This window comes from Haematobia irritans, chromosome 3, assembly GCF_050003625.1.
Source record: "Haematobia irritans isolate KBUSLIRL chromosome 3, ASM5000362v1, whole genome shotgun sequence".
NCBI classification, from domain to species: Eukaryota; Metazoa; Arthropoda; class Insecta; order Diptera; family Muscidae; genus Haematobia; species Haematobia irritans.
This window is the reverse complement of record NC_134399.1, coordinates 107,376,202-107,399,538: the sequence shown is the minus strand read 5'-3', so window position 1 is coordinate 107,399,538 and position 23,337 is coordinate 107,376,202. Positions and strand designations below refer to the sequence as shown.

General features: G+C 32.1%; 3 protein-coding genes across 4 annotated transcripts; all 3 read left to right on the top strand.

Moving 5' to 3' along the window:
• The first annotated feature begins 2,054 nt into the window (after positions 1-2,054).
• LOC142228727 (protein lifeguard 2-like) lies at positions 2,055-2,982 on the top strand. Its single transcript, XM_075299226.1, has 2 exons — positions 2,055-2,173; positions 2,239-2,982. Exons 1-2 carry the CDS (start codon positions 2,170-2,172, stop codon positions 2,940-2,942), a joined length of 708 nt encoding a protein of 235 aa, XP_075155341.1. The 5' UTR covers positions 2,055-2,169; the 3' UTR covers positions 2,943-2,982.
• Positions 2,983-5,087: 2,105 nt separating this feature from the next.
• On the top strand, positions 5,088-11,747 carry LOC142228726 (myrosinase 1-like). Its single transcript, XM_075299225.1, has 7 exons — positions 5,088-5,196; positions 5,260-5,557; positions 7,391-7,918; positions 9,680-10,014; positions 10,074-10,176; positions 10,247-10,350; positions 11,585-11,747. The coding sequence occupies exons 1-7, from the start codon at positions 5,111-5,113 to the stop codon at positions 11,700-11,702; spliced, it is 1,572 nt and encodes a 523-aa protein (XP_075155340.1). The 5' UTR covers positions 5,088-5,110; the 3' UTR covers positions 11,703-11,747.
• A 1,174-nt stretch (positions 11,748-12,921) lies between these two features.
• Positions 12,922-23,232, top strand: LOC142228259 (uncharacterized). 2 transcript variants are annotated; one of them, XM_075298640.1, is made up of 10 exons: positions 12,922-13,090; positions 13,273-13,407; positions 14,452-14,550; positions 14,617-14,768; positions 14,836-14,924; positions 18,533-19,905; positions 19,965-20,197; positions 20,459-20,664; positions 21,163-21,334; positions 22,636-23,232. In XM_075298640.1, exons 3-10 carry the CDS (start codon positions 14,486-14,488, stop codon positions 22,983-22,985), a joined length of 2,640 nt encoding a protein of 879 aa, XP_075154755.1. In that variant the 5' UTR covers positions 12,922-13,090; positions 13,273-13,407; positions 14,452-14,485; the 3' UTR covers positions 22,986-23,232. The 2 variants fall into 2 exon arrangements, with proteins under 2 accessions (XP_075154755.1, XP_075154754.1); XM_075298639.1 differs by lacking the exon at positions 13,273-13,407.
• Positions 23,233-23,337: the final 105 nt, after the last annotated feature.

Genomic DNA, 23,337 nt, shown 5'->3' with positions numbered 1-23,337 from the left:
TGTCAAAATGCCGTCCAAGCAAGAAGAGCAGCGTATCAAAATTTTGCTCGCGCATCGCGAAAATCCGAGCTGCTCGCACGCAAAGCTGGCAAAATCGCTAAAAGCTGCAAAATCAACCGTTACAAATGTAATTAAAGTGTTTGGGGAACGTTTGTCGACAGCCAGGAAGTCTGGATCGGGGTGAAATCGAAAACCGGAAGCCGTTGAGACGACAAAGAGAGTTGCCGGTAATTTCAAGCGAAACCCTAACCTCTCTCTCCGAGATGCCGCAAATAAGCTGGGTGTATCGTCTACAATCGTGCATCGAGCCAAAAAACGAGCCGGACTATCGACTTACAAGAAGGTAGTGACTCCAAATCGCGATGATAAACAAAATACGACGGCCAAAGCGCGATCCCGGAGGCTGTACACGACGATGCTGACGAAGTTTGACTGCGTGGTAATGGACGACGAAACCTACGTCAAAGCCGACTACAAGCAGATTCCGGGACAGGAGTTTTATACGGCAAAAGGAAGGGGAAAGGTAGCAGATTTGGCATCTTGCCATTACGGTAAAAAGGCCATGGAGTGGTACGCCGCCAACAACGTGCAGGTGGTTCCCAAGGACAAGAACCCTCCCAACACGCCAGAGCTCCGCCCAATTGAGAAATACTGGGCTATTGTCAAGCGGAACCTAAAGAAGACAAATGAATTTTATACTAATTGAACTTGAAAAAGAAATTTAATTTGATTTTTTAAATAAACGATTTCACCGATTTACACGCGTTTCCCCTTGACAAAATTTTGACCGTATCACCCTTTAGCATAGCTTGCGGCGCCCATGAACCGAATAAACAAAGTTTATTTAACAGAAACAAACATTTAGTTTGCACCGTGGAGTAGTGGTTGCTACGTCAGACTTGCATGCCAAGGGTCGTGGGTTCGATCCCTGCTTCGACCAAAGTTTTTTTTTTTTTTTTAATTTTTTTTTACATATATTCCAGATATGTTCGGAAGATTCCGAAAAAATGTTCAACATTACATTGTACTATTTTAAATTTTGAACTGTAAAATGTGTCTATTTAAGACCTAAATTCAGAAAAGAACAGTTTGATATAAACGAAATGTACTGTGTTGTTGTTTCAAAAATAACTTTTTTTTATTGAAAAAATAAAAATTTTGTTACAAACGAATTTTTTTGGTGATAAAAGTTTAAAATTTTCGAAGCAATTCAAAAAACTCTAACAAAAGAAAAACGTTTTCGGTACACGTCTTCCAAACGTTTTTTTTCTTTGCGTGTAGCCCTTTCACTCATCAACACAAAAGTATCGGTATAGTCATCGGCATACTAGTAACACATCCAGCCAAGCAGATTTATTTATAGACTGTTTGTAATCTAGAGGTGTGCCAATAAGCGTTCACCCCTTGGGAGAAAGTTGCTAGCTACGCCAATGTTTAACTGACAATTGTGACAAATAAAAATTCAAAATAAAATTATTTTATACAAAAAAAATTGAAATATTCAATTTGCTTTAAATTTATGACAGAAAAGTATCGAAATAAATGGTCCTCATAATTGATGGTAAGAATTACTTCAATTATTCTTGCGATCCGTAACACATTTGGAAGCATACATCGATATATTTCCAGATTTTCTCTATTTTAAATTTCCCACTTGTTGAACAACATTTCAATTTGAGTGACAATCAAAGTGGCAATATGGCGGCGGACATTGTTGTTTCTGTAATACTGAAACCATCTTCCTTAATATACCTTGGCTCTTTCAGTAGATTTTGCTTTGGTGTATTAAAGAAATTCCTTGAGTGCATTTTAAAATTATACCAAGTTTTTGTAATCAATGTATTTCTTATGGCAGAAAAATATACAAAATCCATAACGAATTTTCGATTGGGGAAAATGTTTCGGAAGGACATCTTTATCGACATTTTTGAATATCTTCGTTGAAAAAAGGAATGAAAAAATTTCTAAAACTGTTACTCTTTTTTGTAGTTATGTTTACAATGGTTGACAAATTTAAAAACAGTGAACGGATTTCCTTTTTCTGTTTTAGCAGATTTTTCTTCTTTGTCTATTAATTAGTTATATACTCTGAGTGTACTTAAGAAATATATCGATTGTTTGCAATCAATGACATTTGAAACCTTTCAATATTAATTTTATTGAAGAAAGATGTGTAAGTTGTTAATCGTTTATATAAATCCCTTTCAAACTGAAGAGATTTTCAAAATTATCTTATAGTTAATGGCGATATTGAACGTGGATCCCCTAGATATTCTGAATTCGACGATGATTTGACACGAAGGAAATTCATTAAGAATGTCTACGTAATATTAGCTATTCAATTATTGATCACATTGGGCTTGGTAGCTATTTTCATAACATCAGATGCCTTCTATGAATATGTCGAAGAGAATCCCTATATACTTTTAGTGGCCATCGGTCTGCAAATAGTTACAGTACTCATATTGGCCTGCTGCACAGGCGCACGTCGTACAGCTCCCATGAATTATATTTGTTTGGTCATCTTCACTATCGCTCAATCCTTCTTGTTGGGCATTATCGGTTCGATATATGATCCAAAATCCATTATATTGGCATTGGCATTAACAGCCCTTATATGCATTGTTCTCTCAATTTATGCTATGCAGACTAAGGTCGATTTTACATGGATTGGTGGATTTCTTTTCGTTTGCCTGATAATTGGTTTGATTTTTGGTATATTGATGATATTTTTCTACAGCCATATTTTGATGATGATCTATTGCTCCTTGGGTGTCCTTTTATATTCGATGTTTTTGATATTTGATACACAGTTGATGGTGAGGGGAAATCATGCGTATGCTATAAGATCTGATGATTATGTATTTGGAGCCTTAAATCTTTATATTGATATTGTACAAATCTTCCTTTGCCTCCTGCATTTGGTTGGTACAGACAACTGAACTATAAATAAATGGCAGAATATATGAAGATTTCCCGAAATCCGATTGTTTTTTGATATGGGTAAGTAAGGAGATGAGGAAGGGTATGGTTTTTGGTAATAACATCAACAATTAGCACAAAGTGGTAAGTAAGAATGTTTCCATTTATATAGAAATACCCTATGGGGAAGAATACACAGACAAAATTATTTTTTGGCTTCAAAAAATTTTTAGTTGAAATTGCTTCAATCACGCAGATGTCAATATCAATCACCAACGTCAATTAAACATTTATTTGATCAAATTAATTCAATTGGTTCAATTAATTTATGTGATTGATTTTTGTTTTTATTAAAAATTAGTCGAAACAATTAAAGTATTAATTGAATATTTATTTTAATTTAATTAAGATTTTAATTGGAAAAATATTGGTGATATTTTTAAAAGTCTTGGATAAAATAACGAAAAACGATATTTTCTGAAAAATAAATGTAAGGGTAGTGAAAAACGGATGTAAATCATTATTCCCATCATTATTTTTATTGTGATACGATGACTTCTAGTTTAACTTTTTTGTTTGTTTTAGCCAAAATAAAATGTGTATTTAGTATCATCAAGATTAAATATGTTTTCTATTTAAGCAAACATTGATTGCTTCCATTTTTTCAGCTGACTTTTTGCAGTTTTAGCAGACTTTTCTGTTTCTCTACTAACAAATTGTTGCAAAAATTGACTTTTCGATAAATACACTGAAAAGAATATTGACCTAGTATGGAAGATTATGCAACCTAAATTGCAGAGTTAAATTGGCTTTGGTGTGCTGGAGGGTTCACTTTTTTTTGAGTGTATTATCATGTGTAAACTGAACTTGAGCACCTCTATTCTTTTTATACCCTCCATCATAGGATGGGCGGTATATTAACTTTGTCATTCCGTTTGTAACACATCGAAATATTGCTCTAAGACCCCATAAAGTATATATATTCTGGGTCGTGGTGAAATTCTGAGTCGATCTGAGCATGTCCGTCCGTCTGTTGAAATCACGCTAACTTCCGAACGAAACAAGCTATCGACTTGAAACTTGGCACAAGTAGTTGATGTAGGTCGGATGGTATTGCAAATGGGCCATATCGGTCCACTTTTACGTATAGCCCCCATATAAACGGACCCCCAAATTTGGCTTGCGAGGCCTCTAAGATAAGCAAATTTCATCCGATCCGGCTGAAATTCGGTACATGGTGTTAGTATATGGTCTCTAACAATCATGCAAAAATTGGTCCACATCGGTCCATAATTATATATAGCCCCCATATAAACCGATCCCCCGATTTGGCTTGCATAGCCTCTAAGAGAAACAAATTTCATCCGATCCGGCCTAAATTTGGTACATGATGTTAGTATATGGTCTCTAATAACCATGCAAAAATTGGTCCATATCGGTCCATAATTATTTATAGCCCCCATATAAAACGATCACCAGATTTGACCTCCGGAGCCTCTTGGAAGACCAAAATTCATCTGATTCAGTTGAAATTTGATACGTGATGTTAATATATGGCCTCAAACACCAATGCAAAAATTGGTCGATATAGATTCATAATTATATATAGGCCCCATATAAACCGATCCCCAGATTTGACCTACGGAGCACCTTGGAAGAGAAAAATTCTTCCCATTCGGTTGAAATTTGGTACGTGATGTTAGTATAGGGTATCCAACAACCATGCAGGAATTGGTTCCTATCAGTCCATAATTATATATAGCTCCCATATAAACCGATCGCCAGATTTGACCTCCGGTGCCTTTTGGAGAAGCAAAATTCATCCGATCTGGTTGAAATTTGGTACGTGGTGGTAACTAGTATGTGATATTTAACAACCATACCAAAAGTGGTCCATATCAGTCCATAATCATTTATAGCCCCCATATAAACCGATCCCGAGATTTAGTTTTAGAGCCTCTTGGAGAAGCAAATTTCATCCGAGTGAGTTGAAATTTGTGGATGACAGTCTTTCGTAGAAGTTTCTACGCAATCCATGGTGGAGTGTACATATGATTCGGCCTGGCCGAACTTACGGCCGTATATACTTGTTATTGTTACAAATTGATAATAAACAAATGAATGCAGCGAACCTATACCCCATATCAGTTGTCCATTGTTTGCATTTCCAGCTTTACTCTCAAACAGAATGATATTTACAAAAATCAGTTTCTTTATGACGGCAAAACTATATACACGTATCGGAATGCCAAGGCTATTTGTTCTTGTTTTGCTGTGAGAATTATTTAAAATGCAATTAATATTAATTAAAATGTTTCCAAAACTATTGTGTTTTAGTATATTGTGTATAATTAAAAATGTACATGCTTTCGATGCACTCGATAATGAATACAAATCCTGTGAACTGGAACCTACAAGAGGCAGTCAACAATTTCCAGATGATTTCCAATTTGGCGTTGCCACAGCAGCCTATCAAATAGAAGGTGGATGGAATGCAGATGGTCGGGGTCCATCAATATGGGATACATTTACTCATAAACATCCTGAAATGATTGTGGATCACTCGACTGCAGATGTTGGCCCAGATTCGTACCACTTGTTCGACAAAGATTTGGCAGCATTAAAGGAATTGAAAGTAAGAATTTTACACGTGAGAATTACACATTTGTGGTATGCTAATAAAATCATCTCGACAATTCTTAACGTGGGAAACTCTAAATTTGTTTAAGGCCATATATGTCCCTCAACCGAAAAATCCGACTGCATGTCGATAAAACATATTTACCATGCTATTTGATATAGAAATAGAAAAATGTATGCCGTGATAAATAATCGATGTTTGTTACATAATTGCAGTTTTTGCTCTTAAAAAAGTTGACTTCGATCCAAAGATTTTGAATATAATTTATAGATATTGTTTTTTGATTCGGAGCAAAGGAAACAGAAATAGATTTAAATCTAGACATATCAATTCAATAAGTTTTCATTCTATAAAATAGGATGAAAATAAGACAGTTTTGCCATGTATTTCTTAAGGAAAAAACGAACACAATCGACACATAACATCATCCTAACGAAAAGTTTGCTAGCAAAAGTAGCTATGAATTTTTTACAAGGTTGTGCCATGTATTTCTTAGTGACCGGTATGCACCTTTAACGGAAGTTCCGCTATCGTTAAGAAATGCTTTGGTATTATTCCTAATACCGAAAATCTGAGGGTGAGTTGTTATCAACTATTTATATTTTATTCCCATAAGAAACACAGTGAACAACTGTGCTATTCGCATGCAATTTTCGCAAGAGCTACATACCGGGCTTTGCGGCACAAATTTTAAAAAATATTTGTATGAAATGGACAGGTACACGCAAAGAAAAAAAAAAAAAAACGTTTGGAAAACGTGTACCGAAAACGTTTTTCTTTTGTTAGAGTTTTTTGAATTGCTTCGAAAATGTTAAACTTTTATCACCAAAAAAATTCGTTTGTTACAAAATTTTTATTTTTTCAATAAAAAAAGTTCTTTTTGAAACAACAACACAGTCCATTTCGTTTATATCAAACACTGTTCTTTTCTGACTTTAGGTCTTTAATAAGACACATTTTACAGTTCAAAATTTAATATACTACAATGTAATGTTGAACATATATTTCAGATATGTTCGGAAGATTCCGAAAAAATCTTCCGAACATATCTGAAATATATGTAAAAAACAAAAAAAAACTTTGGTCGAAGCAGGGATCGAACCCACGACCCTTGGCATGCAAGTCGGACGTAGCAACCACTGCACCACGGTGCCAAACTAAATGTTTGTTTCTGTTAAATAAACTTTGTTTATTCGGTTCGTGGGCGCCGCAAGCTATGCTATATAAATATAACTTATATGGATTTTTATCTATTGATGACCATAACAGGTACATAGCTCAGTGGTTAGTGTGTTGGCTTACAAAGTGCATGGTCCGCGGTTCGATTCTCCGTCCAGGCGAAAGGTAAAAAAAATTTTAAAAATTTATAAAATCGTATAATTTCTTCTACATTGTTGGTATTACAGGAAAAGGTGTTAATAACTAAAAAACATCGTGGATGTGGGAAAGATGTGAGGGAAAATACAATTAGCAAGAAAACAATGTTTTTTTGAATTTGTCCTTATGAAATTGTTTTTACATCCTGGAAAAGAATAAACGTTTATCACAAAAAGTATATACTTTTCTCCCAAATACACTTCCTTACAGCGAAAAGCAAATGAGAAACGAACTTTGTTTGTCTAAAATTTCGTTTGGGAGGAAAGAATTATTTTTTTGCGTGCATGAAAGAAATAAAACGTTGTTCTTCTGTTACAGATTTTTGAATTTCTTCGAAAAATTCAAACTTTCAACACAAAAAAATGTTTGTTTACAACATTTTTATTTTTGCAATAAAATAAATAATTATTAAAAAAGAAATATTATTTTATTGTCTTTACTCTATTTCAGGTAAATTACTATCGCTTCTCTATATCATGGTCTCGAATACTACCAGATGGTTCTATTACATCGAAAAATCAAAAAGGCATTGATTATTACAACATGATCATTAACAAACTTATGGCAAATAATATAGAACCGATGGTCACTATGTTTCATTATGATTTACCTGAAGCCCTTAACTTATATGGTGGATTTACTAATATACAATTGGTGAAGTATTTCCTAGATTATGCCGATTTATTGTTTAAAACTTTTGGTGATCGCGTCAAAATTTGGACAACATTTAATGAACCTTATGATTATTGTGTGCCTGGTTATGGGGCAGGCAATTATCCACCGATGGGTAAGGATTCTGGTATAGCTGACTATTTGTGTATGGACACCACCCTGAAGGCCCATGCTGAAGTTTATCGTCTATATAGATCAGAATACTTTGAAAAGCAAAAGGGTAAAATAGGTATTACAATGAGTTCACGATTTTACTTTTCGAAAACGAATAGCACAGTGTTATTAGATCGAGCCATGCAGTATTCGGTAAGTATTTCTATATATTTGATGTGGACATAGCAAATACGAAGTCGATTTTTCAAGATGACTTTTTGTCATTTTCAATTTCGATCAACTTTTACTCTTATAACACAGAAAAAATAACACCAAAATATTTCCAATTAAAAAGTTGATTGAAGTTGAAATTTTTTCAAATAATAAATTAATTTATACAATTCACTTTTTAATTAAGATAGAAACATTAAGTTAATTAAGTCAATGATTGAAAACTTTAAAATTTTTAATTAAAAAAATTATTGATACAATTAACTTTTTAATCAAACTCGGAAGACTTAGTTAGATAAAAAAGTGATAAATATTTTTTTTAAATCTTAATTTAAAAAATTATTTCAAACAATCAATTGTTAATCAAACTAAAAACCCTAAGCCAATTGAAAGTAATTGCAAATAGTTACCTTTTTTAATTAAAAAATTAATTGAGTTTTATACATGTAAATATCGGCATATACATGTAAATATCGCATAATTAGCGGTACTGTGTTATTCTAAAGTCCGGATGCACCTGTAGCGAAATTGTTTAGTACTCGTAAAAAATTGATAATTACGTTTGCTAGATAAATTTTCGTTACCGAGCTTCACATAATGCCCTGGTGTGCACCTTAAAAAAAATAATTTTTAATGCCAATAATGCAGTTTTACAATATATTTTACATAAAAACTCGCTAACATCGTCCTAACGAAAATTTCGGTGCATAAAATCTGAAATTTCGCTAGATGTCCATACCTGGTTAAAAAACTACTTACTTCCGAAGCAAAGTTTTAGACAGGCGAAATTTCCCATTATTATAAAGCATTCACTTTAAGAGCAAACAAACCCGACTTTGTGGGAAAATTTTTAAGTTATTTATTTGGAATAATTACTCGTAAAAAATCTATAATTATGTTTGATAGCGAAAATTTCGTTACCGCGCTTCACATAATGTCCTGATGTGCACATAAAAAAATAATAATAATATTTAATGCCAACGTCCTAACGAAAATTTCGGTGCAGAAAAGCTGACATTTCGGGTTGCCCATAAAATAAAAATACCTTCATCTGAAACAAAATTTTGGACAAATGAAATTTCCCATTGTTATAAAGCATTCACTTTAAGAGCAAACAAACCCGACTTTGTTGCAAATTGTTTAGTTTATTTATTTGGAATAGAAATCCAAATGTTTATTATGGGTAAGAAAAAGTAAGACTCAGTACTTAGTTATTAAAGAAATTTCTGCTACCCATAATAACTGTATATGCATTTTTGTTTGTGATATTTTAGTTAGTAAGAACGATGTTATCGATTGTTTACATTTTCTCATGCAAGAGATATTTCCACAAATGCTACATACCGGACTTAAAGCCATAAGACCGAAATTTCCGCTACCAATTGTTTGCATTTTGCTCCCATAATAAATACTTTGCAAAACTGTGTTATCGGCACGCAAACGAAATTTTCGCAAGAGCTGCATACCGGACTTTAAGCTGGATGTAGTTATGAAGTTTTATGAATACCTACACCAAAAAAATAGTTTTCTTTGCAGAAAAAACGAAATTTTATACATGCGAAGATTTCTTTAGACGTTACAAAGAATTGTTTAAAAACAAATAAAGAAGAATGTTTTCCATCACAGAATTGATCAATTAAATAATTAATTGATTCAATTGAAAATTTAACTATTAATTTCTGTGATTATTTTAGAATAAAACTTTTTATCAGAACATTACATAGTATCATATTGTTCTTTCAGTTAGGATGGCTCGCGTATCCACTATTTGGTGGAACTGGTAACTATCCCAAAGTGATGTTGGATGATATTGCCGAAAATAGCCGACAGGAGGGAAGATCATGGTCACGGCTAGTAAGTCTTAGCCAAAGCGAAAGGGGTGTTATTAAAAATGCAGCCGATTTTCTTGGTCTAAATTATTATACATCACGTTTTGTAGAAGAAGCCAACCCACCAAAGGGCAAAAAACCATCATGGGATTACGATTCACGTTTGAAATATGATCTAAGTCCAAATTGGAAGAAAGCTAAATCATCATGGTTATATTGTGTACCACAAGGTCTCGAGGGTTTACTAAAGTGAGACAGTTATTTACTGAGATCTTTACAAATTGATTTCTACAATCGTCATATTTTAGTTGGATTCGATCAAATTACAACAATGTAGAAGTTATGATTACTGAAAATGGTTGGTCAGATGGAGGAGAATTAAATGACACAGAGAGGGTAGATTATCTTAAGGTAAGGAGTTTGATGGATTTTTTTTATTAACATACCTTTGAATGATTTGAATTGAAAAAACTTGTTCCAGGCCCATTTGCAAGCAGTGTTAAATGCCATTAATAATGGCTGTAATGTTACTCGTTATACTCATTGGAGTTTAATAGACAATTTTGAATGGCAAAGAGGTTACACGTAAGTTTTATTAAATTTAATATAAAATAATAATAAAAAATATTCAAAACAGTTTATTGTAGGAATGTATATGGTAAAAGTACGTATAAAGTCCATGTTAAGTCTGCTAATAATATTTGTATTTGGTTTGTTGTTTCTCCCAAACTAAGCTAGTTTCGGCGCATATAAAAATAACAAAAATTGTAAGAAAAGTTTGTTATTTTACTAAGCCGCAAGTGATTTACCATTTTCAGCAAACTTTTTGCAGAATATTCTGAAGACTTCCACTTTTTACACCCAAAGAAATTTGTTAGTAGGGACAGCAGAAAAGTTTGCTAAAACAGCAGAAAGTCTGCTGAAAAAGGTACATCAGTCGGTGTTTGCTGAAATAGCAAACATTTCCTGCTATTTTTGAATCTCGATTACACTAAAAAGTATTTTATTTTGGCTAAAACAAATAAAAATGTCAACTTAGGAGAGAAGTTCACCACTGTGGTATCACAATGGACTGAAGAGTCTTAGTGAGCCTGATACATCGGGCTGCCACATAACCTAACCTAACCTAGGAGCTACCCTAACATAATTAAAACAATATTTTATGAATATCTATAGTATTTGACCAAAAATATGAATATTTATCGCAGTGAGGCATAACAGCAAACAAAATGTTTGCTGATCGTATTTAGGAGCTTGTAAGTATATTACAGTGCAAATATATACCAAAAACTACTTTTGGTTCTTAAATATGCTTTGGGGAAAAATTTATAACCTAAAAATTTTATAAATTGTTGTTCATTTGGCCCTGAAGTACAAAAATATAACAGCAGACATCGACTGCTGTTTTTAGCAGACTTTTTTCTATGAGTGTACGACTTGGTTTTATCGTGTTTTGGGGAAAGAAAATTTGCATAGTCGACAATAACGTCATATGGGCAAACATTATCTCGTGAAACCTCCAACGCATTGATTGTGTAAAATTTTACCTTTTGAAATTAATTGACTCAAAAAAAAAAAACATCAGTAATCAGTGATAAACTGATTTTCGGCGCGGAAATCGAACATAGTACTTAAGCCGGCATGTATATTTGTTTTTTTTTTTTTTATTTCTTTTCAAATGATATATTGAATAATTTTCATATATTTCTGAGCATGTTTAGCAATTTTTTTTAAGTTTATTTATAATTATTATTTATTATTCTATTTATTTATTTTTATTATTAAGATTTTCTCACAGTTGTATTTAATTTGTTTTCAGTGAAAAATTTGGATTATACTATGTAAACAGTGCCAGCGTAAATAAGGAGCGTATTGCAAAATATTCTGCACGTTACTACAAAAGTGTGATCGAAAGCAAAACTATACCAGATAAGTGACATACCGATATTCAATTATAATAAAATATTAAAAAAAAATAATAATTTAGTTGTCTTCATTCAGAACTGACATATACACTATACAAATGAATACGACAGGTGAGACAGGGCATTTTCTCCCATATCACGAAATGCAGGACCAACAATAGCCAAGTGTTTTTAATGACCAGAAATTTCGTTTACTTGACGATAATTTTTCCCCTTTCTTATTACTTATGGGAGCAAAATGTAGACAATCGATAATAATGTATCGCGGAATTTCCGTTAGCAAATATAGCAATGTATTTCTTATGCGTAACGGAAATTTCCGCTAGAGATTCTTACCAGGATTTATAGATAGTGTAATGAATGAAAATTTCGCTAGCAGAAGTAGCTATAGCCCGGTATGTAGATCTTTTGAAAAATCCCCTCTCCATGCCGATAAGGCAGTTTTTATGGTAGAAACGGCCTTTGGGTAGCAGAAACGACTTATAGATAATTGTATGCATACAAATGTATACATGTATTTCTTATCGGTAGCTAAATTTTCGCTGGAGCTGCATACCAGTTTTTACAGGAGGGAAATACAAATAATCGATAACGATACTCATGCAATTGTCTCGTTTTTTATTGTTGGAGAGGGCGAGCGAATTCATTAGGTTTCAGAGTCGCAAACTTCATAATATTGCACCAGTAGCGACATCTGACTCTTCAGTGGTACAGTGATGAAATTAAGTTTTATCCACCGTTTTTGTAAGTGCATTGGATACAAGACACAAATGATTTAGGTGTTTTGTAAAAAATATAGTGAGCTGTCTATATATAAAATAACATGGGTATAATATTACCAATAACATGGGTAGCATATATAACAAGATGTCTCGCTTATATTGCATCCAATAGAGGTCGTTGTGGGATTGGTCTAATTTCACCTGGCCTTTGTCTATATCAGGATATTATAAACGCCGTCGACCAACGACAACAGTGTTATCGAAACGTACAGGGTAACACAGAACCATAAAAACTGAATTAAAACCAAGCGGACATTGTGTTGTAAATTTATGGTTTTTAAAGCCCAAAAAACACTGTAGTGTAGTAAAGAATTCTAGTACCTACATATTATCCTAGTTTTTGTGGTCACTGGATGGCATGATATTATTTACCGCGCTGAGGCCAGGATGGTGTCTCTTTGTCACCCTGTATTCTTTCGATAAGTCTGTTATCGAAAGTGTCGCTTCATTTGTTTGTGTTTTCATTTGAACTCATAATGTAGTAAATAAAGTGTTTCTTGATTTTGTTTAACAGAAAAACTTATTGAGAATAATTAAACAAGTAAAAGTGCAACAAGTGTATGTTGAATTTATATTATCATTAAACAGTTGTGTACAAAAGCTGAAAGTTTTACAGTGGTAAGAAGATAGAATTACGGTAGTAAAAAAGAAATTAAAAATTTATATTCCTCTAGAGAAATAAATTTATAAGTGTACAATGTTATAACTAAAACAATAAATATAAACGTAACTCTACATCGTGATCGTGGGTATGGGCCAAGAAAATAGAAATTTTGTTTTTATGAAACGGTCTCTTTCAGGCGGCCTTACTGCGCAGAGATATTGCCTTTGCTGTTTTATCATTACTAGGGCTGTCATTCGGGATTGGTTTTTAAAATCACGGGAACCCGGGAGTTATTTCGGGATGTCAAAATTTTCGGTATTATTTAAATATTGTGAGTAATAACAACCTACAGCACCACAAAATGATAGTATATTACCCCAACTTGATTTAATTCAATTTTATTAACAATGAAAAAAAACACAACAAAAGAATTTATGATCTAATTAAAACAATTCGAAAAACTAATGGTAGCACATAATCCAATTCAACTTAATGAACCCCAAAAACTTAACACAAAATTATATTAGAAAGTAAATTTATATCGCTATCTTACTCAAAAAAAGAACTTTTGTACTTCATCATTTTAAGTAACTTCATAAAAATATTAAGTTTCATCAAATAAATGCGATGAAAAACATCTCTCAGAGTCGACAGTGGTCTAAGCGTTGTTTAGAAAAAATTAGGACTCCAATTTATTAATGAAAAAAAATTGAAAAACCACAAATTTAACAAATTTGAATTAATTCGGGATCCCGAGAAATCCCGGGATTTGAAATAAAAAATCCCAGGATTCGGGACGGGACTTATCTCGAATGACAGTCCTAATCATTATTAAATGTTTAAGTTGATAATATCAATGCCCGATTAACAAGGCTTTGAAACTCGTCAGAATTAAAATTACCCTACGGGAAAGAGATCAGCCACAGGACCGGTACAGGACTAATCCCTGGCGTGCATGGTATGGTCCACGTCTTGGATTTATTCCAAGGGGCAATTCCAATTTAGTAGGAGCACACCATAGACAGGTCCATATGACCCAGTCTTAGGAATTTTATGGAAATAAATAAATTATGACTATTCAAAAATTGCGACTAACTGAAGCACCGGTACCAGTCCCGTGATAGATCCGTCAGTAGCAATTTGCACCAATTTCCCGTAGGGTGGTTATCTTAATTTCGTCTATATTTAATCCTTCTCGCCTATTACTAATTTATTTAATTTAATTTATTCTTCCTTTTCGAATATAAATATAAATTATTAAAAATATTAAATTTGTTTGGATTAGATTTATTTTTAATTATAAAAAATAGTTAATATTGATAAAAATAGCATATATTACTGTATGAATATATATTTTTTAAAATTATATTTAAAGTCTAACTTGCCAAGAGAAATTAAATGGCCACAGTATGGATCAAAGGACAAATTATTTATCTCTAATCTTATTGGATGCTTTGGAAGACGAAAATGAAGGGTAAATATTCATACTCCATGATGCTATAAAAGATAATTTAATAGTTTTCTTACAATAAATTATTAGAGATATATTTTTCATCCTTGATCGAAATGCAAACGCCATTGATCCTGGCTGTGTCCCCCAAGATAGAGGAATTGCTCCCCTGCATTATGTTTGCGGAATGAATAATGAAAAATTGGCTATTGATATAACAAAAAGATTCTTGGATATGGGAGGTAATATATACACATATTTGATATATGATCGTTAAATAAAATTCACTGCAAATCTAATTTTTTTCAGCTAATCCAAATTGCAAAAGTGAAGACAATATGACACCTTTGCATGTGGCAGCCATGTATGGAAAAGTGGAAATAGTCCTGCTGTTGTTGGTAAGTACAGACTGCATAATACGAAGAAAACAAATTGTACCTAGAAAACACATGTATAGCATATGGTGTGCATGTTTTAGCGATATTTCCCAAGGCGTTATTAAGACCATTAATAAAATAAGTGATAGTTTTCAGCGGTACTTTAGAATAAAATTCCAGAAGTTACTTAAGTCTAAAATCCTAAGTGTTTTTATGCTAGAAAATATGTGTTCATTGTAAAATCTGTGTTAAAGGATATTGGTGACTATTGAAAGAATTTTGTTTACACTACAATCAGTGCGCAATGAAAATGAAAAGGACAGTGGATAAATGAATTTGATTTCCTCTGCAATATGATCCTCAACAGAAATACATTATTGTATATGGAGCCAATGTAAATGTTAAATAGCTCTCTTTTCGGTTTTGGATTATTAATGTCAATGTCTTATAGATTTTTTATATTTTACTTAATAATTCTATTATTATCTTGAGTTACTTTGTTTTTTATTCGATATTTTTGTTTAAATAATGTTCCATTCTTATGTTAATTGGGCCAGGTTTGGAATTGTATATATAACTTTGGAGAATAATAAATGAAATGAAATAACAAACATTCCGGAAACCAAAATGGAATCCTGATAGAAATAGAATGGAACTGCCAAAAGCAACAGTCGGTATAGGGTTTATAGTATTTTTCTAAAATGTTATCCCAAGTATATTCAATAATCAAAAAAAAAATGTATTTTTTTATATATTCATACATTTTGTTTGCTGTTATGGCTTAATCTGAGAATATTCAGATTTTTAAGCAAAGACAAGAGTTGTTTTATTGTGCAACGTTAGCGCATAGTGTATATTTTCTGTTTGTTTGATCGAAACTAAAATGGTAATCGAATTCAGAAAATAAAAAGATAATGTTTGCTATTTTAGCAAACAGTGGCTGTCTTCTTTTTCAGCATACTTTTTACTATCTTATCATAAAATTTTTTGTCAAAAATTTTTTTCTATAATAAATTTTGTCAAAATTTTTTTCTATAGAAAATTTTGTCAAAAGTTTTTCTATAGAAAATTTTGTCAAAATTTTTTTCTATAGAAAATTTTGTCAAATTTTTTTCTATAGAAAATTTTGTCAACATTTTGTGTCAACAAATCTTTTTCTATAGAAAATGTTGTCAACATTTTTTTTCTATAGAAAATTGTGTCAATTTTTTTTTATAGAAAATTTTGTCAAAATTTTTTTCTATAGAAAATTTTTTCAAAAAAATTTTTTTTTTTCAAAATTCCTTTCTATAGAAAATGTTGTCAACATTTCTTTCTATAGAAAATTTTGTCATATTTTTCCATAGAAAACTTTGTCAACGTATTTTTATACCCACCACCATAGATAGATTGGTGATGGGGGTATAATAAGTTTGTCATTCCGTTTGTAACACATCGAAATATCCATTTCCGACTTTATAAAGTATACATATTATTGATCAGGGATAAATTCTAAGACGATATAATCATGTCCGTTTGTCTGCCTGTTGTAATCACGCTGCAGCTTTCAATAATGGCTCTATCGTCTTGCAATGTGGTACAGATTCGTTTGTTGTTTGCAGGCAGGTGAAGTTCGAAGATTGGCTATATCGGTCCAGTTTTTGATATAGCCCCCATATAAAGCGACCCCCGATTTGAGATCTTGGGCTTCTAGAAACCGTAGTTTCTTTCCGATTTGTCTGAAATTTAAAAACTAAAAAAAAATGGTGCATATCGGTCCATGTTTTGGTATAGCCCGCATATAGACCGATCTCCCGACTTTATTTCTTGGGTTTCTAAAAATCGTATTTTCAAACCGATATAACTGAAATGGGAAATCTAGAGGTATTTTAGGACCACATACTTGTGGTCGAAAATGGGATGTATCCATGCTTTAGTATAGCCGCCATATAGACCGATATCCCGATTTTAGTTCTTTGGCTACTAGAAACCATGCTTTCTACCCGATTTCCCTGAAATTGGAAATCTGGAGGTATTTTAGGAACACAAATATGAATGCCGAAAATGGTGCATATCGGTCCATATTTTGGTATAGCCCGCATATAGACCGATCTCCCGAGTTTAGTTCTTGGGCTTCTAGAAACCATAGTTTCTATCCGATTTCCTTGAAATTGGAAATCTAGTGGTATTTCCGGAACACAAATAGGTGTGTATGGTGTGTATCGTACTATGGTTTGCTATAGCCCCCATATAGACCGATCTTCCGATTTTACTTATTGAGCATCTACAAATCGTAGTTTTTATTTACATTTCAAATCAGGCTTTATTTCATAATTTTCTTGCAAACTTATATCGGAAGTTTATGATTCTTCTAAAAATCAAACAAAAGTGGTTGTTATAAATCCAGAATCTGATCTAGTCTTCATAAGTAAAATCTTTAAATTTATCTTCGGCAAGCATACTGGTTGATCTGATCTGCTTAGGTATAAAACCCTCCTGAAATTCTATATATTATCAAGTAACCCGCTAAGACGAAGAGTTGTTGAAGGAAATTATTAAAATTGATTCATGGTGATGGGTATTTAAGATTCGGCCTAGCGAACTTACTGCTTTATATACTTGTTCTGTATAAAATTTTGTCAACAATTTATTCCTTCACTCAAAAAAAAGTTTACTTGGATCCAAAGAGTTTGGCCTTCCCTTAAGGATTTTGGTATTGATTCCGGCTTCTTTAAAATATGAAAAGTTTTATCGACATATCTTAAATATAGGATCAATAAAATTAAAATTAGGATACAGATCTCATTTATCGAATTTTCATTCTCTTTTCGCGATATATTAATAAAGCTATTCACGTACAATCAAATGACAGTTTAAAAATCCAAATTACAACAAATATTTCAAAGATAAAAAAAACCTAAGATGCTAAATCCTATATTTGAAGCGTTTTTATCTTAAATCTAAAGATTAAATATTTCCGTTAACTTAAGGACGATTTCTTTAAATCAAATGGATCGACTTTATCGAGGGACGCGAAAGACTTTAAGGCTATTTTTAAAATCGAAAATATATAATCAGGCAAGTAAAAAATTGCAACATACAGTCGCTAATCCCTCAACGAGATCTTTGATCAGTTCAGTATTCACCACGATGTTATACCAGGAAATTGTAAATCGGATGGGTTCGCAATACTAGGGACTACCTTTCATATTACTGAAGAACCTATAATCTGCTGGTATGCCTCTGGCTACATGCAAGTTAATACTGCGTCAGACGGCCATCTAAACTTGGCCCATATAAACTTAGCGTTCCGATTAGATATGCTAATGTTAACATCCCTGATATCTTTAATGAAGGATCGTTTCCTGAGGCAGGTAATGGCGACTTTGGTGGAGTACTATTTGCATTGTATAAGTTGTCTGTTTGGGGCATAAAGGTAATCAAATTTCATTCAAACCTCAAAGGTTAGGTTAGGTTAGGTCTAATTTAATTGTAGTAGCACAAGTGCCAATATCGGGTAATAGTTTGTGTATCAATTAAGTTGAAGGATAGTGTCGAAAAATATTCCCTAAGTTTCTAAGGAATTAATTGGCTTTCAGAATGAATCTTCTATATTAATATTTCTATAATGATCTAAAACAAATTTATAGCAAAATGGTGCCGAATTAGAAGTCTATGATGATGAAGGCAAAACGCCAGTGATATATGCCATTGAAGAGTGTCATTTCGAAGTGGTTCAAGTAATGCGAGATCATATATTTCTTGATAAATATGCAAAGAAGAAAGAAATAAATTCAATACTCTTATCGGAAAGTAAATTTGAAAACTCATTGCAAAGTAAATCAATAAATAAAGTATCAACACCTGTTCGTACATCCGCCAAAGCAGAACTTGGCGAAGATCAACAATTCCATGCAAGTCCTCAATGTATAAATAAAAGCCTTTTAAAGGTAACTGCTGTTGATGACTTATATGAAGTTGGAAAAGGGATTGGATCTACTGATAATGGTAAATATACACCAAACAGGATAAATTACAATTATGATGTTACTTCGCCATATTACATCAATATAACACATCGCCGCCACAAACCACAGCCTAAATTTCCGGAAGATAGCCAATTGAAAGAGCATTTAACTATACCATCTAAAACACCTTTAATTACAAATAAAGAAGAAGTTGATGATAGGGATGTAGTTGCCGATGAAATATCCGAAGCTAATGATATTTTATCGATATCAATGCAAAATATAAGAATCACCACACCAGAACCTGAAGAATGTGATGAAACCGTAAACATATTTTCATTAACCAGAGAAAATCTTAAGGAATTAATGCAAAGAACAAGTCGCTCTAGGCGATCCAAAACAGATTTAATAGAAACGTGGCGAGAAAAGGTACAAAAATCAAAGGATCGTCAGTCGATTATACAACCCTTCGAAGATGATGTTATTGATGAGATTGTGGAGAACAAAAATCAAGTGAATAACAATGGAAACTCAAACGAGAATGCAACCGAGAAGAAAATTACAGACATTGAAATCGATAGTGGAGCATGTGATAATACAAGCTCATCATCGGACATGGAGATAACACAATATCGCTTACTGCCAAATGAAACAAAATCAAGCTTTAAGAATCTTCCAATAGGGCCAATGACAATAAAACAAAATGTATCCAATGTCCTTGAAACTGTGCAAGAAGATCATCAAGAAGAACCAGACACCGAAATAGACGCATACAAAACTCCATCACCACCTCAACAATATGAAATAATCGATTTAGACAGTAGTTATCAAACAGTTCCAGAAATTAAAATATCATCACCAACTAACCAAGTGGGGTCGAAAAATGACAATCCCAACAGTTCCACAAATTTCATACGCTCACCAAAGAATGATGAATATTTTCTTCAAATGGCTGAAGCCTATGTTCATACAGACGATGAAAATGGCTTGGTGTTTTATGAAACTCGATTACCCAGTAATGTGGGGAATAAAATAGCAAATCGAAGAAATCCAGAGTAAGTTTTAAATACATTTGTCTGTTTGAATTTGTGATCAAGTTATTAAGTTTACTTAGGACCCCTAAAAATTACGATGGCAATACCACTGCCACATCTCAGTCTACAAATGTCACAATTCCATTGGATTACGAAACAGATAATTTGAGAAATGAATTAACTATATTTGGTGATCCTCCGGGACCTATTACAAAATCAACAAAGCGTTTGTATATGAAACGATTAATGAAATATAAACGCAAAACGGAATTGGTCGAGGAACTGAAATTGAGACAAAAGGAAAATGAAACAAGTAAGTCTAAAAACAATAGAGTTTTTAAATTTCTCCTTGCAAGCAATCAAATACAATATGGAATTTATTGTTCAATTCGAAATTTCTCAAAAATGTATGTACAAAATTTCTTTTTAAAATTGAATTCACAAAATTTCATTAGTTGTACGAGACATTTTGCAAAATTTGCGGTAAACAATAAATCCTTAAAGAAAATAAGTGGGTATTATTACACAGAGCAACTAAATTGGTAAATTTCCAAATTTTGTTTGAAATTTTCAGAATTCTCTATAGAACTTCAAAGGACAACAAAATCAGAAGAGCAATTTCAACGTATCCAAGATTATATGAAATACGAAACTCAATCAATGCAATTTTTCATTAACAATCAAAATAGAAAACAACTACGCGAAGGACATCTTAAACAAAGCTTTATCTATATGCTGATCGATCCAAGAATATCTTGTAATTTACCAGGAGAAAGTGCGGTGGGTTAATTTTGTTTTTATTTTAAAGTATTCTTTGTTTTATGTGTCCCTCTAGAAAGGCTCGAGAATATAGGTCTAAACTCTAATCTCACTATTCAGCCTAACGACTTACAATAAAAATTTTGAAATGAAATTAGCTTGAAGTGGATCGATAAAATTATTCGATATCGACTCATATTTCGGTATAGAACCTGTATGGACGCTTTTTTTAATCTTTTTCCATGGCCAGTTAAAAGGTAAAACGATTTTTTATCACACACCGTTTTGAAAGCCATAGGGGAAAAAAAATCGTTGATTTATTCTCTGAAATTTGTTATTAGTTTGAACTAAAAACAATTTTTTTTTCTTCAATAACTTAAAAAATATGTTAAGTGAATTGAATCTACACTTATCTGGTGTCATTCTAGAGAGATCCATTATTTTTATATAATTTTTTTTTTGTATAAATTCACTTACCTCTTCTTCAGTAATATATACATAAATTAAATTTTTCTACAGTTTTTAGAAAAGTTTGATGTATGGAAACGGTTCTTGCAATCAATTTTTTATGTGGGCAAAGGTAAAACGTCTCGACCATATTCGCATCTATACGATGCCATGAGGGCCCATTCACGCCTACATAACAAGGAATCACAGGAAAGATGCAGCAAAACTGGCAAAAAGATATCAAGTATGTACAAAAAAAGGGTTACAAAAAATAAATGGTTAGTTATATATGAGGGTGGTCCGATAGGTATTTAGCCTTAACACGTGATGCAAGAGGACCGCAAAAGAAATTTTATATTGTGCATTTAAGTATTAAATTTGGCAAAATTTAAGTCGGATTAGACTTGTGTTTTTGTTTTGACCTCGATTGGAATCGGAATTTTCCAATTGGTCACAAGTCAACTTTTTGAACCACGTCCAGATAATCCGTAAACTGATGATGTAGTCCACGATCCCGCATTGGCAAACCGCGAAAAACACTACACCTCTCAACAGATCGTGTGAGTCTTAGCCTACATGAACAGATCTTAGGAAAGACAAAGGTGGAAATAACTCTCAATTGCATATATTTTTAGGCGGATTTTAAACTGTGGAGAGTATCGTATTAAAAGGAATTTTTTTCTTATTCTATTACAAAATTATTTGATCCGTTTAACGTTTTAATTGATTTTTTTTTCAATTACGAAAATGATAGTATTTGTCACAGAATTAATAAGATATAAAAACTAGACTTGATTAAAATGTTTGTTTTAATTGATTCGATAAAAAAATTACTTATTTTGGTCGGAAAACTCAATTTTGTACTTGCGACAATCAATTATTTTTTATATTATTAATATTTATTTACAAATATTTCACCTTTATATTAAATTATTTTCTTGTAATTGAAAGTTTCTTTGGATTTGAGCAATAATTTAAAGGTCCAATGAATCACAGAAAAACATTTCACGAAAATTAATTGAAACAAAAATCAATCACAAAACTTTCAATTAATTTTTTATTTGATACTATTATTTCTGTGGTTGAAGACATTTCCATTAAAAAATTAATTGAATCAATTAGTTTCGTGATTGAATCAGAATTTTTTTGTGTGATAGTATATATATATATATGGAAATTAAATTTCCTAACAAAAATTTCAAGTATATCTTTCAATTGGATCGGATGAATGTTAATTGCGATAATTATTATTTAGGAACGTAAAAATTTTGATTATTTTATTAACTCACTTTTGTATGTTGTTTTTAATTATTTTCTTAATTCATGTTAGTTTTTAAGTAAAAAGTTATTTGCATCGGTTAATTTGTTATTGAATTATGTTTTTGGTTTATTTTTTGTCTGGTTATTTTTGCGGGCTAAGTACTAATCGTATTACCCTCTTAAAATATTAATACTTTGTTTTTAAAATAAATCTCCATACATATATTTATTGAACATTTCATAAAATTTATTGACAATTCCTCTTTACCCCATTTATTTGATCAGTAAAAAAACAACCATTAAATGTGGAAATGTTTAAATCACCGCCACAGAAATCTTCCGATAGTAAAAAATTGGATCGTATCCTAAATATTTGGGGTAATGGTTACGGTGTTGTTTGTCTTCACGTTTTCCATAATATTGTACCAACGGAGGCGTATACCAGAGAAGCAGCCATTATTGATTCCTTGAGCTTACAGCATTTGACAAATTGCAAACGAGGTGATTACTACGGTCCGGCTAAATCATGGTCTATGAAAGAGAAAAAATATTTGGGTATAGCATTATTATTTAAAGCCATGCATATATACTTGGCCGAGGGAGAATCCCAACTATCACCAAGTGATCTCATTTAAAAGTTGTAACTGGTGTATTTCACACAGTGTTGTGTATGAATCGAAAAATCTGTGATCAATTTGTATTTTTTGTCTGTAAACATTTATCAATGAAAATCCGCCAGTATTAATTGTATAAGTTTTGTTCTAAGTATATATGTGCCATCAAAAGTTTTTTTTGTATATGTCGTATGGTTTTATTAAGTTTAGCCATTGTATTATCTTTTTAAAATTATATTCAGGCAAATAAAGTAAAGATTCTATTTAAGCTAATTGTTTTTTAACTCACACTAGCGTAACTCATAAAGTTTTGGAAATATCCAATATATAAATGGTGTGCTTCCCATATGAAAACTCGTATTTGTTGTTGAGC

Bases quoted from the DNA above. Each gene is read 5' to 3' on its own strand.
- LOC142228726 (XM_075299225.1), top strand. From the start codon at position 5,111: ATGATATTTACAAAAATCAGTTTCTTTATGACGGCAAAACTATATACA. The intron at 5,197-5,259 runs GTGAGAATTATT...ATTGTGTTTTAG, and splicing joins CTATTTGTTCTTGTTTTGCT to TATATTGTGTATAATTAAAA. The intron at 7,919-9,679 runs GTAAGTATTTCT...TTGTTCTTTCAG, and splicing joins ATCGAGCCATGCAGTATTCG to TTAGGATGGCTCGCGTATCC.
- LOC142228259 (XM_075298639.1), top strand. From the start codon at position 14,486: ATGGATCAAAGGACAAATTATTTATCTCTAATCTTATTGGATGCTTTG. The intron at 20,198-20,458 runs GTAAGTCTAAAA...TGAAATTTTCAG, and splicing joins ACAAAAGGAAAATGAAACAA to AATTCTCTATAGAACTTCAA. The intron at 21,335-22,635 runs GTATGTACAAAA...TTATTTGATCAG, and splicing joins AACTGGCAAAAAGATATCAA to TAAAAAAACAACCATTAAAT.